The following is a 15,461-nucleotide window of genomic DNA, read 5'->3' as shown; positions in this document are numbered from 1 at the left end:
ACCGTTTCGGGTTGAAAATGGACTTAAAATCAACTCCCAAACATACTGCCAGTTTTTAGAAGATACTTTATTCAAGCAATGGTACAGGAAAAAGTATGCATCATTCAAGAAGGCCATGACTTTAATACAGGACAATTCTCCATCACATTCATCCAAGTACTCCACTGTGTGGAAAATAATTCAGCATGAGATAACAGTCAGTCATCTCCGTGTTGTTGTATCTTATTTCTAAAAAGGCATAATAAATAATGTTTTACAGTTCTATAGCAGATGACTGTAATAAATCTTTAAGCAGACATTGTTGCTGATTGTAACCAGTGAGTCAACAATTACTTCACTGGGAACTGAGATTACTTCCCAACACATTTTCCAGGCTGTATTGTATATTAGAAGAAACACTCCCACACTACTAGAGTATAAATCGCTCCCAGCAGCTACTAACAATGCAAAACATTTCTAAAAAGGTTAGGTCCTTTCTCATTCCAAAATGGCAATTTTTCATGGTGATATACTTAATGCATGTTTCTCTTCGATTGTAGCTGCATTGATTGTTCACAAACCAACTAATCAAGCTTAGCAACTGTAACTTGGCACGGCAGACCTGACAATAGCAGTATATGTTATACAGAGTTTGGAGGATGGTGTCTCTTTTTTGTGCTTTTACAAATCCAACAACACAAGCGTGTAAGTTTAAGGACTGGATTTAACAGACTATTCTTGTTTGTCACCATAAGATGAGAATACTGAATGACATAACAAGATACCTACCTAGAGTAGATATCTAGTTATATCTAGTAGAATGCTAATTTAGTGCATTATTTTAGGGTAATGTTAGCAACTCTATCCTGCTGGGTTTGGAGTAATTTCCCAAGGAAGCTAAGCCCTGTTTGCTACCATTCAACACCAGAGCTGACATCAGTCTGCCTCCATTTCTATTTCCTCGTTTACCTCCATTGCAGTTAGTTTTGCAGTTAGGTCATTTAAACACAAGAATCATTTCAAGTCCAGCTGAAATCAAACTGGATTTTCCCTTTTTTGCTACAGCACTCATATCTACCATGTAAAACACCTGCATCCTCCTTTGAGAAAAAGAAATGTATTACATTTATTCTATTTTTTAAATTTATTTATTTCATGTTTGGTCATGTTTCACATTTAGCATATATCTGATGGGATACCATTCCAGTATCGGTCCATATAGACAGGTAACTTATTACCAGTCTGATTTAGCATAAAGCAGCAACATCAGCAACAACCCAAATGAGCTTCCCTGCTAAAGTCTGCTTCTTATCTAACTAACAAAACTGACCACACATCTTTTCCTGCACCTTAGCTTGTTGAAAATAAACACTGACCAGGAAAAAGTGTACTGGTAATGTCGGCTTGCAGGCTATATAGCTAATTAACGGCAGGAAATTAAATAGCATATAAATGTACCTGCAAGTGTCACTTAAGACTGGTTAGATGCTAATGAGATTCTTACTCTTCAATATCGCTAACAACAAAGTCTGCCCATGACATCTAGTCTAGAGCAAGTTTGTTTACTCTGTCTTGCTTTCTCTACCGTGCAACACTGACACTCTGCCAGCTGCTGTCAATCAAACACAGGTACCAAGACATTCCCCCAACTGGCTGTGAGGAAAAGGGGCATTTCTGATATTTCCCTAGAAACTTCTTTTCTTCCTCTTAATGGCTGGCAGACAGCCACCCTGACATTATCTTGTAAGATACTGTGATACAATTGGGAATTCATGTCAAGCTGTCCAGTAAATATTTTTCTTTTTGAAGAGCAGCAGTCTCCCCTATGCTCCATGCACCCATCCCCCATGATTTGCATAGGTGACTGTAAACATCGACACTGACATTGAACATGAGACAAATTCAGCTACAATCATATTTTACAACAAACCTATAAATAAATGCATGTAATTCCAAAGGCTTCATTTACTCTCTTCCCAATGTATTTCCAGTGCCACATTGCCAAGCTTACTAGCAAGAACACTTTTATTATTTAATGTGACTGATCTAACTGTAGTGTTTCTTGTCACAAATGTCTAACAAGTCCAAAGCAAGATGAAGTAACAGATGGAAATCTGAGTCACATATATGCCTCAGACAGCTGTTGTCATCATGCATGATTTATCATGACACTAACCCTTGAAAAGCCACTTGAGGACTCACTCACCTAAGTCCAGGGACAGAGAGAGTGAAGCAGCCACTCCATCACCCTGGCAGACTGTTAAGGATATCTGACTGGCTGAGTGTCATTTATACAACTCATTGTAAGCAGGGATCAGAAGTTCTACACTGACAAACATTTCCTTCTACAAAGCAGTAAAAATGAACTAAATCTAGAGAAAATTGGTGAGGAGTATTATAATGCAGATTCAGACTCTCGAAGATTTTGACCTCTACGACTTTGTGCATGATTCCCTACACCTTGCCTCTTTGACACACACAAGAAAGGAATAATTCCTCAGCATAACCTAATGGAGAGCTCCATCTAATAATTGTTTTTGTTATCAATTAATCTACTGATTAATTAATTAATTGCTTGTTCTGAAAAACATAAGAAAATTGTGAAAATGACAACATTGAGAACAGCCCAAGGTTCAATCACCCCAAATTATTGAATTAACTACAATAAAAGATGAGGAAAAGCAACAAATCGTCCCATTCGAGAATCTAGAACTGTCAGATGTTTGACATTTTTGCTTGCCAACTGACAATCAATTATCTAAATTGTTCTATGAAATGAATTTCCATTTTTCTAAATTTTTTTCTAAAATGATAACATTATGATGGTCAAACAGTATGTACACTATGGAGTATAAAGGCAAAAAAAATGTTTTTCATTTTAGTGTCACTTCAGAAAGAGTTACACATGCAAAAACATAAGCAGATGTAACTCTAGCAGTTAACTATTGAGACAAAGCTCACCTATCATCTTCAGAAAGATCACCCAGCCTTATAACAAATGGGGCCATTTATGTCATATGTTAAAGAGTTGCCAAATCCTGCATGCTTTGCCAGTGCTGTTCTGAGATGATGTGCCATCAGCACTGATAAGCTTCATTATCAGCAGCGTAGAGAGAGGTCCTGTCTGGCTCTCCCCTCCGTCACTAGTATAAGATTGTGAACAGCCACTTATCTGTAATCTGGAGTGTTTCTTTCAGGAGAAAGCAGTTTATCTGCTATAAGAGCACCCTGTCACGTGAAAGATAACTCCTTCCAAGCTTATCCTCCTGCATATGCTACACAGGACAAAGCAATGCATCATTTTTGGGAAGAAACTTTGTGACCATGTCTTGATCCACTGGCACAAGTTTCTTCTTATTACCATGAATCAATGTGCAAATAAATCAAATGTGGCACACTGATTATGTAATTACATTATCTCATCAAAAGATTAACTGATTGAGACCAGCCTCTAAATAGATGAAGAACTGAATAATCTTATCAGCTGTTTAAAGTCCACTTAATGTATTGAGCGTATATGTCTCTTTTGATGTAATTTTAGTGGAAAACCTTGAACTCACAGTAAAGCAACACCTGTACAATCTAGTGTGATAGAGTACAACAGCCATGCATTGATCCTTCTTTTAAAAAGGTTAGAATATTATAAAATATAAAACATTACATCTTTGGTTATTCTGTCAGAAGTCGATTCAACACTGATCATAGTCTTTCAGAACCAAGATAACCCCTGTGGGCTGCAAGGTCAGGTAAGTTTTAAACCTATGATTATTTACATTTATCATACCATTTTAAGCATGCCAAATCAGCTATTAGCAAGTTCCTATGTAAACAGCAATCACTACAAGAGTTGCTAAATGGTGATTCATTGATTTGGAACAGTGACAATAAAGATCTATTCTATTCTAGATCTATTCTATTCTGTGATGAAAACTTGATGATTCTCTTAATGACACATGATGTCTGGAGTTATAAAGGTAGGTACATAAAACCACTTGCTTTGATGTCACTGATACCAGCACAATATCCAGTCTAAGGGTGGTCTCCATGATATATATATTTTTTTTAGGTCTGGTGTTTGGTTGTTCTCCTGCTCTCACAAAGGTGATGCTACGTTTTGCTGGTCAGAGGTGTTTGGCTTGGTCGATGGCACTGCAGATGGACTAACGACTACCTTCAGCACTTGTTCATGACACCAGCGGTAGCAACCCTCCACAAGTGCTTTAGGACAGCTGCTGAGGATGTGCTCCAGTTTTCTTCTTCCCTGGAACAAGGATCATGATGGTGTTTCAGTCTTGCCCCAACAGAAGAAGTAGATCAGCTGGGCAAAACGTTGCACACTGACTGGATGAGGAACTTGATGCGAAAGGATTCAGCATTTCACAACTCAGACCACATGATCCTTCATTCCATTGCTTGTTCCCGTCTGGTCCATGCACCCTGTTGTCACAGACCCAGCATCTGGCTTGCACGCAGCTGGTTGACCCCGGCTCTCACCTCTTTATGGACCGCTTTCCACCTGTCTATTGTAGCGGGTTGCTGGGGCGCTGCCCAGAACTGCTTGGCTGATTGGCACAGATCCCACCAGCACTTTGTGGCACTTTGTGGACCAAACATGATTCTGCCTGCTCAATTGCCTCCTGTGCTCTCCCCCTCCTTCGAGTCCTCACCTCAATTCCAGCCAGTGGATTCTCTGTATTGCAGCACTTCCCTCATTCGGCTCACCATGAACTCCTCACTGAGGCTGTTAATGGGGAGTGTTAGCTTGTTTACACTGTTGTAGCTTTGGAGGCAACAGCTAATCCTCCTCTCAAAGCCTTCCACAGTAGACAGTGTGAATTGATATACCAACAATGGCTACAGGATCCTAGTCAGAATACCATGTTGGTAAATCCAGGCTTTGAATTTCCCTGGGAGTCCTGATTTATTAACAGCTATCAACCAACCATCCAGCTCTTGGTTGGCTGCCCTGATTGATGTGGAGTCCTTCAGGGTGCAGGCAAATGTTTTTCCCAGGCTCTTTATGGCTTTCTCAGTGATTGATGGGATGGGCCCAAAAGGCTAGCCTCTCTAGACAATGTTGTTACAGTTAAGTCATCCATGAAAGCTCTAATGGGGGGCTGCTGGACTCCAGATTTGGTAACTGGGTCTCTGCACTCCACTTCAGCTGACTTGACCAGAATGTTCATGGCCAAGGAAAAGAGGGTCACCAAGATGGTGGACATGGTAATAATCTCCCTTCTCAATTCAGTGCTACTCAGATGTGATGCTCACGGAAGTGAACCTCAGATTGAAATTGTCATAGTAATCCATGATGAGGTCCTTGATGTTGCGCTAGACATAATCTCTAGAGCTGCCTCCACTAGTTTGTGGGGTATGGAGCCATATGCGTTTGCTAAGTCTCCTCATTATGCAGCCATGTCCACGTTCCCTTAACAGGCCTCTCTGATCAGCTGCATTACCACTCTGTTGTCACTCTTGGATGACATCTTTCCGTGGTAATGCTTATGATCACAGCTGTCAGAGTGTGGAGTTTCCTATCCACTCCCCTCTTCATGGTTGCTTCTGGGATGCTGTCCACATCTTCATCAAATTGGAACCACGCCTTCCCCTTACTTAACCCTTGTTTGATGTTTTGAAGTGCGTGGCTTCTTCACAGAAGATATGGGGTGGGTTGCTGGCCCTTCCTATCTCGGTTGCCGTCATTCTAAGACGAGGCTTGAGCCAGATGTCCAAAAAGCCTTTAATATTATATTACATAAGAGAAAAGCAGCAAACTTTCACATGTAATATGCTAGAATAAGCTGGAACAGTTTTTTTTTTTTTTAACTGAATTAACGACTTATGCTAAAATTGATTCTTAGATGCACTGCATGTGGACATGGACGATTCTGAATTGATTCAGAAATGTCAAAAATTGATTTTCAAAGTGTTAATTGATAATGGAATGCTAGCGCGGGGGTCGGCAACTTTATGTCTACAGTGTTTCCGCTGTATATATTTTTTGGTGGCAGCCTGCCACAGGAAAATTATTGTCACTGCTGCAGTGTTATGAGGTGGAGAAAGTGGTGATACCTGGTTGAGGCAAGAGGGAGAGAGAGAAAGAAGAGAAAACTAAGGCTAATTTAGATTTAAAATAGATCTCCTGGCATAAATCCCAAATCCAGTAAAGCTGTTATTGATTGTGCCTGTCTCTTTTGCGCTATGTTTGGAGCTTTGGAGCCAAGATACAACCTCCCAGATACTTTATTAACATAGCAGTCCTGACACTACAACGAGACCAAAATCGAAGTCAGGGAATCACAGAAGAATGTGATATGAACGTTATTATGGGTCATTACAAGTACTTTGGTACCAACTTGTCACATAGTGAGAAAAAAAAAAAAGAAAAACGATGCATCAAGATGCATAGATAATCATAGCCCTCTGAATCGTAATGGAATCAAATCAAGATTCACAACACTATCATGTTCTGTTATTGTTTTAATCAATTCATCAACTAATCATTTCCACTCTGAAATGTAATATTATCTCCCAAAAAACTACTAGTTTGAGTGATGGCAGTGAGACATATGAGACTGCTGTGAGAAGATGTCCACCATGGAAGTAGCATTTGGCTCCCTGCTCCAGGCAAACTCTGGGCTCACTATTTATGTTTCTGTTTCTGATACAATACCTAGGGACTCCTCTCCTTCCATACACTCATATGGCTTGGCTTGGTATGCGGAACTAATAGAAAAAGGAAACATTGTTCTGTGAGGACAATTTTGTCCTAAATGCTAGACTGCAACCCAGAAATATTTCTTACAGCTAAGTAATATAATTAAGATCTATGAATTGCTACAGTAGCACATACAGGTGTGTGTCATTTAGACTTTAAAAATTAAATCTGGTAAAGTTCAAAAAGAGTTATTGTCTAAATAACAGATTTAAAGCTGTACTAACCAATACTTTTATATTAAAAAAAAAAAAAGTGGGTGCATAGAGGGTCAAAAACCCACCGTGCACTACTGCCAGTGCAAAGAAATGCGAGTAGCTGGTGAAAATAGGGAAGCAATAGGAAGCAATTCTTACGGACTAAATTCTGTATGATATTTGGAAATTATGTGGCGGTCAAAAACTCTTTGCCAATACCTCTTGCTATACTCCTGTGTCACCAGACTGTGACTCTTCAACTACTGCATACAAGCCTTCCTGAAACCTCTGAAACTTTTAAACTGCAACAGCAGTCTTCAAAAGGCACTGTAGCATAAAATATGCAGCGCTCCTCAAACCTCACTACTCATTTAAGATGGACTGTGCACTGACGATAAAGTTACTGAGAGTTGCTGTTTTATTTATAGTGACATGCCCATACAGCATAACTTAAAATAGCAAATTCAGAAAAACAACCACAATTTGTGCCCAGGAAATAATTTCGCACAATTAAAAGAGGTAAAAATACCAAATCCTAATTACTGCTGAGATCAGATTGTGTCATTTTTGTATCAGATTATAAACTGTGTATCTGTGAATCACATGACAGGGAGAGAAATATAACTAAACTAAATATAACTAAAATAGGTCACTGTTTACTAAAAAGTTAACCAGATCATCTTTTATAAGGTTGTAAATGCTACAGATTGACTCCCACTGGCCAAATTATCAGTCAATAGTCCATTAAATTAATTTGGGTTAGTTGTTATTCTCACTCATGCATCACCTTTTGACAAAATTTGTTTCTGTTGTAATGTCCATAATTCACCTCTACAGAAGTACTGTATAGACAAGGGAATGTGAGAAGGCTCTCTGATACACCATGGTATTTCATTGCCACCCAAGATAGTGGTACCATTATGGTGAGAGATGGGGTGATTTGCAACAAGTGCCCTGTCTTAACAATTGGTACATTGTACATTGGTAGCTTATGTTTAGCATATGTAAGAGTGTATACAAGCAGAACAGTAAAATACTGACTAAAATAAGAAGTATAGCCCAACTAACACTGGATCTTTGACACCGATGTCGATATCTGGGACTGTAAAATCATATATATTGGCCAACAGTATTTTTTTTTTTTTTTACATAAACACATAAGTAAAAAAAATCAATTTCAATCTGTTTGTGCAACCTGGTGGACACACTATGTGACAGAGACACTAAGAATTAGTTTCAGCATCTCTATTGAAATTTCTTGTTCCTTATCAGCTGACTTACACACCAGGATCAATGTATCTGCAATAAGCTAACATCGGCTGATACTTTGGCCTCACTGATTTATCAATCTATAAGCAATAAAAAGTTGGGATTGTGCACTCTGGGCTTTAGGTGGAGGCCTGTAACAGTGCGTGTCAACATAGCATGAATTCTACCAGAGCTGAAGAGGCAGAAAGCAGGTGCTGCAATATAGAAGTCAGTTTGAAAAATCTGTTTCAATCAGTCTTTATCACATCTTTTTTTTCTGATATTCCAATTTTTTTCCATCTAAGCCAAACATAAAAAGTATTTTGCTTTGTTTTTGCAGACAAATTGACAATACATTAACAAATCTAGTCAGTCAGTTTATTCTGTAATAGAAATCACTGTCCTCTATTCAAAAAATAGATTAATAAAAAGAATAGTATTTTTTGAACTGAGCATGATGGTCTGTGCTGTGAAAGCATCTAAACATCTTTTGTCTTACCTTCATCAGGTTTGATGAGTAAAACAGGCTGATCTTTATCCTCCATCCCCTCTTCATTCACCTTCTCTCCGTCTTCACTGTGAAGATTAAACAACCTTTGACCTGGCTTTCTGCTGGGCTGACTCTCATCCAGCTTGACCTTTACTGGCAGTTGAGTGGTCGTGGTTTTGATAAAATGGACCGTAGGTGTTGTGTGGTACTCACGCCCCCTGGGTGAGCTGGTACTGTGCTCAGGTGTGGTCTTTTTGTAGCTGCTTGTTGGGTTGTTGCTCTTGGACTGCTCATTGCTTTTCTCCTGTTGTGATGACTTCATCAGGTAGGGTACATCTTTTCCTTCAGGCTCAGTGACACTCTGAAAAGTTACTATTTCTTCCTTTTCCTCTTCATCCTCTTCCCTCACTCCTGCATCCACACCTTCCTCACTGTCTGGTGGAGCTGTACCCTGTAATTTTTTTTGATCATTTGAACTTGCCTGGGGATGGACTGAGCTCTCTGGTGTTCTCTGAGTGTACACTGGAAAATTCACTCTATCTGATCTTCTCTGTTGATTGGTTTGACTGTCTGTACCTCTCAATGGATGACTAACATTGAACTGAGTTTCTGAACCTCTGGGTATGATACTGTCTGATGCATTTTGGTGATGTGTCTTAGTCTCAGAGCGTCTCTGATTATATATTCCATTCTCAGTTATATGTGGGTAGTCTGGGTGTTTTTTATCCCCTAAACCTTGGTGTAATGGAAAAACGACACTACCCAAACTCCTGTGTGCAAGCAATGGGTTCTCTAAATGTGTCTGTGGACTGACACTTTGTGCACTTGTCAGACCCTGTGAGGGCTGCCAAGAAGTTGTGGTGTCCTCCTGCATATGTGGCTTGACAGTACCCTGATCTTCTCTCAGGGGATTTTCTGTCACTTCCTCTCTGCCTATGGGATGGTCATGCACTCCATATCGCTCTCTCAGCTCCAGCTTGCTGTGTTTGTCAAAACTCTGAATTTCAGAGCCTCGAGACACAGATATGAACTTGCTGGAGGAGGAGGACTGGGTGGGGAAGACCAGAGATTGAGGGTAGGTCTCTGGAAGGTCTGTAGGACCTGTAGTCATAGTCTTCAGGCTCCTCCTTATCCAACGGCAATGATTCAATGAGAGGAAGATTCTCATCTCTGTGTGGTGTTGAAATTTGATCTGTATGGCCTTGTTGGTCAAACCTGTAGGGATAACTGTCATGCCTGCTGGCTGTGTCTTCCTCTGTGGGTGCAGGTAACATGGGTTTATGGATTTTCTTCGGATCACAGTCAGGGAAAGGGTAGCACATCAGCTTCCCCCCTTCATTGGGGCAGTGGCAGACAAAACAGGGGTCAATGTGGAAGGAGTGTCCAGCCTCATATTTTTGCCCACCATGAACACACCCGATGCGTTCACACTGCGCACAACCATCTGCAGGTTCTGAAACTTCAATGCAGTTTGGTGACATATCAGGACAGCTGATGAAGTGGCAGCTAATCCGTCCTCCTCCCACAGGGCAGGAGCACTCTGTGCTGCCGTAGTCCACAAAGTAAGAATCTCCCTCGGGCACTTTGCCATTCTTGAATCCAACATTGACGCAATCATAGTATTGGTAACCCTCACATGTGCATCCTTTTTGTAAGCATGAAGTGCAACAGGACCCAGTCTCCAGCACTTCTTCTATACAATTGTCGAGCAGGGGACAGTCCACACTGGTGCAGTCAGGCTGGCACAAGCTGACACTCAGGTAGAGAAAAAGCAATGTACACCTCAGCAGCGCTACTTCAGCTCTTATGAGATAGGCCATGGCATCAGGTGTGCATACAACAATCAAAAGGAGATCAGGTATAATCCAAGGCCTTTAGTTTATCATCAAAGATTCTGGCACATTCTGTCCATCTGAATCATCTCTACTCTGCAAGAAATAAGAGAGAGAGAGGGACAGACAGGCAGACAGAGGCTTACTTCTCAAAATGAAAGCAGACCAACATCTGGTTTCATAGTTGAGCTCACAATAGTCCAATTTTTACAGCCTCATGGTTGTCTAAATATTAAGACTACATACTCCTCATTAACATCAGGTGCAGTACAATGTTTTGAATCATTACGGAGACTGCTGTGATGAAACTTGGAGCCTGTCTAAGTTCTAACTTTTTTCCATGTCTATGTCTCAAAATTCAAGCTGACTGGATTCACACAGCTCTATTTTGTAGTCGGTTCATTAGTGCATTTCACCATCATTAATAAATTAAATAATAAAATCTGTTAAAAACAGAATCTACCATAAAAATCATAACCTCAAATTTAATACATACTCCCTTTGCAAAAATGTTTTTGGACAGATCTAATGTCAATTGCCAACCTGTATCCTAACCTATCATGAAGTATCTAAAAGCTCTATCACCTATATTTGACACCAGTTTCTTATGAATATTGCTGTCACAGATCAGTAAACCTATTCTTAATAAGATCAGTAATTCTAACCATATGTTAATCTCACTGTCATCTGATTCATGAACCACAAACTTGAAGAGGGATCCAGAAATGACCTTAACAGACTGGGAATAGTTTACACATTTTACTTATTAGTTTCTAATCTTAAAAACTGCTTGTATTACCTTTACCACAACTTCTCTAATACAAAACCAAGCATTAAAACACATCAAAAATGTGACACCTTGGCCTTAGAAAATGTTGTGAATAGTGAACATGGCTAAACTGTTCCATTTATGGAGGATATATAACTTGATTTGTGTTTGTTTTAAGTCACGTTTCAGCCTCTCATTAACAAATAACTGTAAATTAATAAATTCATACAGATCAAATCATTTCCCCTCTGTAAGATAAAGATAAATGTATGCAACATATTTCTTAGGCTTATTGATATAAAAGCCAATTGTAAAATAACTGTATTTGATGACAAAAACCCTCACAAGCTCTAACCACAAAGCCTAAACCACAAAATGCAATCATTGAAACAGAGAAGAGGGAGAGGAATTGAAAAAAAAGAATTCTCAGTGTTGGAGCTCCTGCTGCAGACTTGCTGGGGATAACTAGCCCCAGCCTGCACTGAAGGCTGTCCAACACTAAATTGAGCTTATCTCTAGCCCGAGAAGTGAATATCACTGCAGCTCTGACAGGGAAAGTGAGGTGTGGCTACCATATTTGACACTGAAAGTTGGAAAGGCATGGCTCCAAAAAAAAAAAAAATTAAAAAAAAATGGAGAAGTCTAAGCAGCTTGGTAAGGGGTGGGGGATTCCTCTCTTTCCCTCTGCTGCACACACACTCTCTGATGTCTAACAGTCCCTGATGTCATGCAGCTCTCCCAACATGGACAAAAGGGAGAGAGTTCATTTAATGAAAAGGAACTGTGGCAGAATTTTTTAGAGAGAAAATCTGTTTTTGTAACGGAAAGACTACCCTTCTTACATACACTCTGTGACTAACGCACTCTGAAATGCATGCTGGCTGATTCGTTTAGGCTATATGGTGAGATATTGAAGATGCAGTTAGCCTACGGAAAGTGATAATGCTTTAAATTCACTTGTATGTTGTAGACAATGCGTAAGATGCGTAAATAACACAAATGTTACAAAAAGCTTTAAAAGTCTGGTCAGGTTTTTCACACCTGTATGCAATTAGCAACATTAGAAATCGTCCCTCTTCCCTGAGAGACCAGAGAAAACAGTTGAATTCGCCGGTAAAAGTTTAGGCTGGAAAAAGTCATCCGTATCGACTAACTCATGATGTTCTTACCACAACCATGGATTCATGTTTTAAAGCAGACAAGCAAAATCAGATTTGCAAATTGATTTAAAAAAGGACGAGTTCGACGAGTTAATTTGTGTTAAAACACCGGTTTGTGTTACCTTGTCATGTACGGACTGATGGACTGGAGAGCCGCCTGCTGTCGGTCCTCAGAGCGCCGCAAGTAGGAAACCTTTTGACTATCGCGACGCTGCTTGGACTAGCAGGCATGCGGAGGGGGAGGTACGAAAAGTTTCCCTGCTAGAGAGTCCGGAGGAGATCCAATCACGATTCAGAGCCGGCCCATGGACTGGCTGAACTCTGAACTCTAACATTTAGACAAGTGTGTGTGTGTGCATGTGTGTAATCAACCTGAAAAGTAAGATACTATTCCACTGTATTTCTCTATTTTCACGGCATTTATTTATTGTAGAATATACTCATATAGCCAGTGTTACTGTGCTACTGCACACTCTTATATTTCCTTTAGAGCCATGTTGTCAGACCCCAGGGTAAGCTGCTGTGTACTGCTGTGTTTTTCAGGATCCTGCATGCGCCTCTTCAGTGGAGGGCTAAATAAGAGCCTTGTGCTCACACCATTACTCATGCTGCTGTCTGTCTCTGCAAGTTGCAGCCCATGCGTAACACAAGGCCATAGGCTATCTCAATTGCACATAAAATTCCAAATCTCCTTCAAAATACAGGCCTGTTTTTAATTACTTGTTTGATCCCACAATGAGCCCCACTCCCTAGAGAAATAAAGATGCATGTCATTCAAGTGAGTATGTCTCAGCATTCGCATGTGGTGAGGGAATAATTCTTCCAAAATCATTTTAATACATTTCAGAATCAGATTTATTGCCAAGTAAGTTAGCACATACAAGGAATTTGTCTTGGTATGTCAGTGCTAAAGAACAGTGATAGTAAAAAAAAGGCAAATGAAGGAAGACTATGTAACTTTACAACTTCAGACAAGTCATGTGTCTCACTTTCACAACACCCTTCCATCATTTGAAGTGGCTCTTTTGCAGGGCAATGTAAATTTGGCCCGACAGCAGCTTAGAGCATCTGAGTTCAAAGACTCTAAGGAGTCTGAGTGTTGTTTGGAATAAAATGTAGCATACTAGAGGTTTGAATGGACTCACTTATCATGTTAGAGCAAAATGACTTGATTACCAGTCTAGACCGAACCCAACAGCCCATATAAAGGTTCTAACCAGAAGCTGTCAGGGTCTGGGGTGAAGTGGTGGTCAGTGCTGTGATAAACATATTGGCTCTGATTGCAGATAAGACCACTGCCAGGGGAGTAGACCAGCTCTCAACTAGAGATGAGAGATAAAGTAAAACAATAGAGAGGACATACATTCAGAGTGTCCAGAGCTGGGTCAGTGGCCTACTTGTAGGTCATTTATTTAATCTTCTTCACTGTGGGCCAGCTGCCTTATTTTTCACATATGAAAATAGCCTTGGTTATGACAGCATGGCTCCCTGGAGTTAACTGCAGTTTTGTCTGAAGTTGAACAGATGACACAGAGTAGGATAGTAAGATCACAGAGGGGTTGCCATGATGTAGTGGACAAACTTGGGTTTTGCATGTGCATTACAGGATAAGGTTTAGCCCCACTACAAGACAATGAGTGAGACTCAATAACGTATGGTTGAGATCTGTGGAATCCCAATGTGATTTCTGGGGAAAACTGTTAGATGCAGAAAAGACTTTGAAATAGCTGGAGAGGGCTCAGGAATCAGACTTCATGTGTGGGGTTACTGGGGAGCATCTGGCAAAAACCTCACTGATGTCCGTCGTGTATGGTTTATTGAAAAGAGGTTTGGCAAAGGACCAAAAATGGTTTGGGAACCACCTCTTCAGCCATTTTTGGGTTGCACTTGGAAAATGGATATAAGTAGCGTCACATATCTGTATAAAGGTTGCTTAGAGTGAGTGCCAGTTCAATGATAGGAAATTTAAGTCTATAGGAAAATGAAACAGTGTTCAGAGTTCCAGTTGTGGCTAGGAATTTAGACTGCTATCACTGTCTTCTCCAAACCAGCTGGAGCTTGAGGTAAGTGAGATCATGTTATATATATGTAAGATGTACTTCAAGATAATTATCTTGTGTCATTTGAGCATCTGGAATGAATGTTGTCTCTTAAGTAAAAAGTTCTGGAAGTACAGACACTGTATTATAGCTGTATTCTGTTGACTAGGATCACCATCAACAGAAACACATTAAGCTTGAGCGGATGTTGGAAAAATACCTCAAAAGTATCAGTTTTATTATTTTATGAGATTGTCACAGTGTTGGCAGAGGAATTTTGGGTGAAGAGCATTCAGAGGGCATTTGCCATTAGGTTATTACAGCAGCCATACACGACTTACCTGACGCGCCCTCTTACGTCTTGGAGACTGCAGGCTTTTCTGCTGCTGCTTGATCTCTGGGTTGTAGCTGTACATCCAGCTCTTCCTACTGCTGATGATCCTAGAAGTCTGAATGATCCTGAAGTCATCCTGGGCCTGCTGATGGAGATCCTCGCAGACATAGTGCTGCTTAGGCTCCACGGTGCAATTACAAATTCAAGAGTGCAAGTGGTCACAAAAATGCAAGTAAGACAGGTCTCAATGTTGATTGTGTGACGTAATGTATCTGACAATGCCACAAATCTAACTGCAGACTATTGTGATTTTTCCCAGGCTAAACTGAAATCAGCAAATCACTCTAGTCCAGAGAATGGTAGCAATAACTCTGACACTGTTAAGTCAACTGCTAAAAAATGCCAGAAAAAGAATAACTACTGTTTAGTTATAGCAATAGCAGTTTACCTAGCTAGGTAACAGTCAGCCAACAAATAACAACTGGTCACTTGAAATGCCAAGTATATATGGTTCCTTTTACACATGTTTTAAAAAAAATCATTTGATCATTGGATCAGCTCAAGATGCATGAAATGATGACATGTAATGGGGTAAACGGAGAGGGGCTATAAATCGTTCAAATGGGGATGACAGCACACATCTTCAGCCTCTCCTCCAAGTTATCCATAGTGTTGTCCGTGGTAATCGGGCAATGGAA

At 40.2% G+C, this 15,461-nt stretch overlaps 1 protein-coding gene across 8 annotated transcripts in view; it reads right to left on the bottom strand.

Moving 5' to 3' along the window:
• fbln2 (fibulin 2) overlaps positions 1 to 12,632 on the bottom strand; it is a 74,402-nt gene extending 61,770 nt beyond the window's left edge. For 3 of the 8 annotated variants that reach the window (XR_007814293.1, XR_007814294.1, XM_051074506.1), the window contains exons 1-2: positions 12,513 to 12,631; positions 8,639 to 10,557 (exon numbers count right to left, since the gene is read on the bottom strand). Coding sequence is in view for 5 of the 8 variants with exons in the window: in XM_051074506.1 (XP_050930463.1) it covers positions 8,639 to 9,863 (1,225 nt within the window). In the remaining 3 variants the exon portion in view is untranslated. Of the gene's footprint in view, positions 1 to 8,638; positions 10,558 to 12,512 lie in introns of those variants that run through there. The other 5 variants (XM_051074507.1, XM_051074505.1, XM_051074504.1 and 2 more) reach the window with 5 other exon arrangements.
• Between the last annotated feature and the right edge of the window lie 2,829 nt (positions 12,633 to 15,461).

Source organism: Lates calcarifer, linkage group LG12 (genome assembly GCF_001640805.2).
Source record: "Lates calcarifer isolate ASB-BC8 linkage group LG12, TLL_Latcal_v3, whole genome shotgun sequence".
NCBI lineage: Eukaryota > Metazoa > Chordata > Actinopteri > Centropomidae > Lates > Lates calcarifer.
The sequence above is the reverse complement of the archived record's forward strand: the minus strand, read 5'-3'. Positions and strand labels throughout refer to the sequence as shown.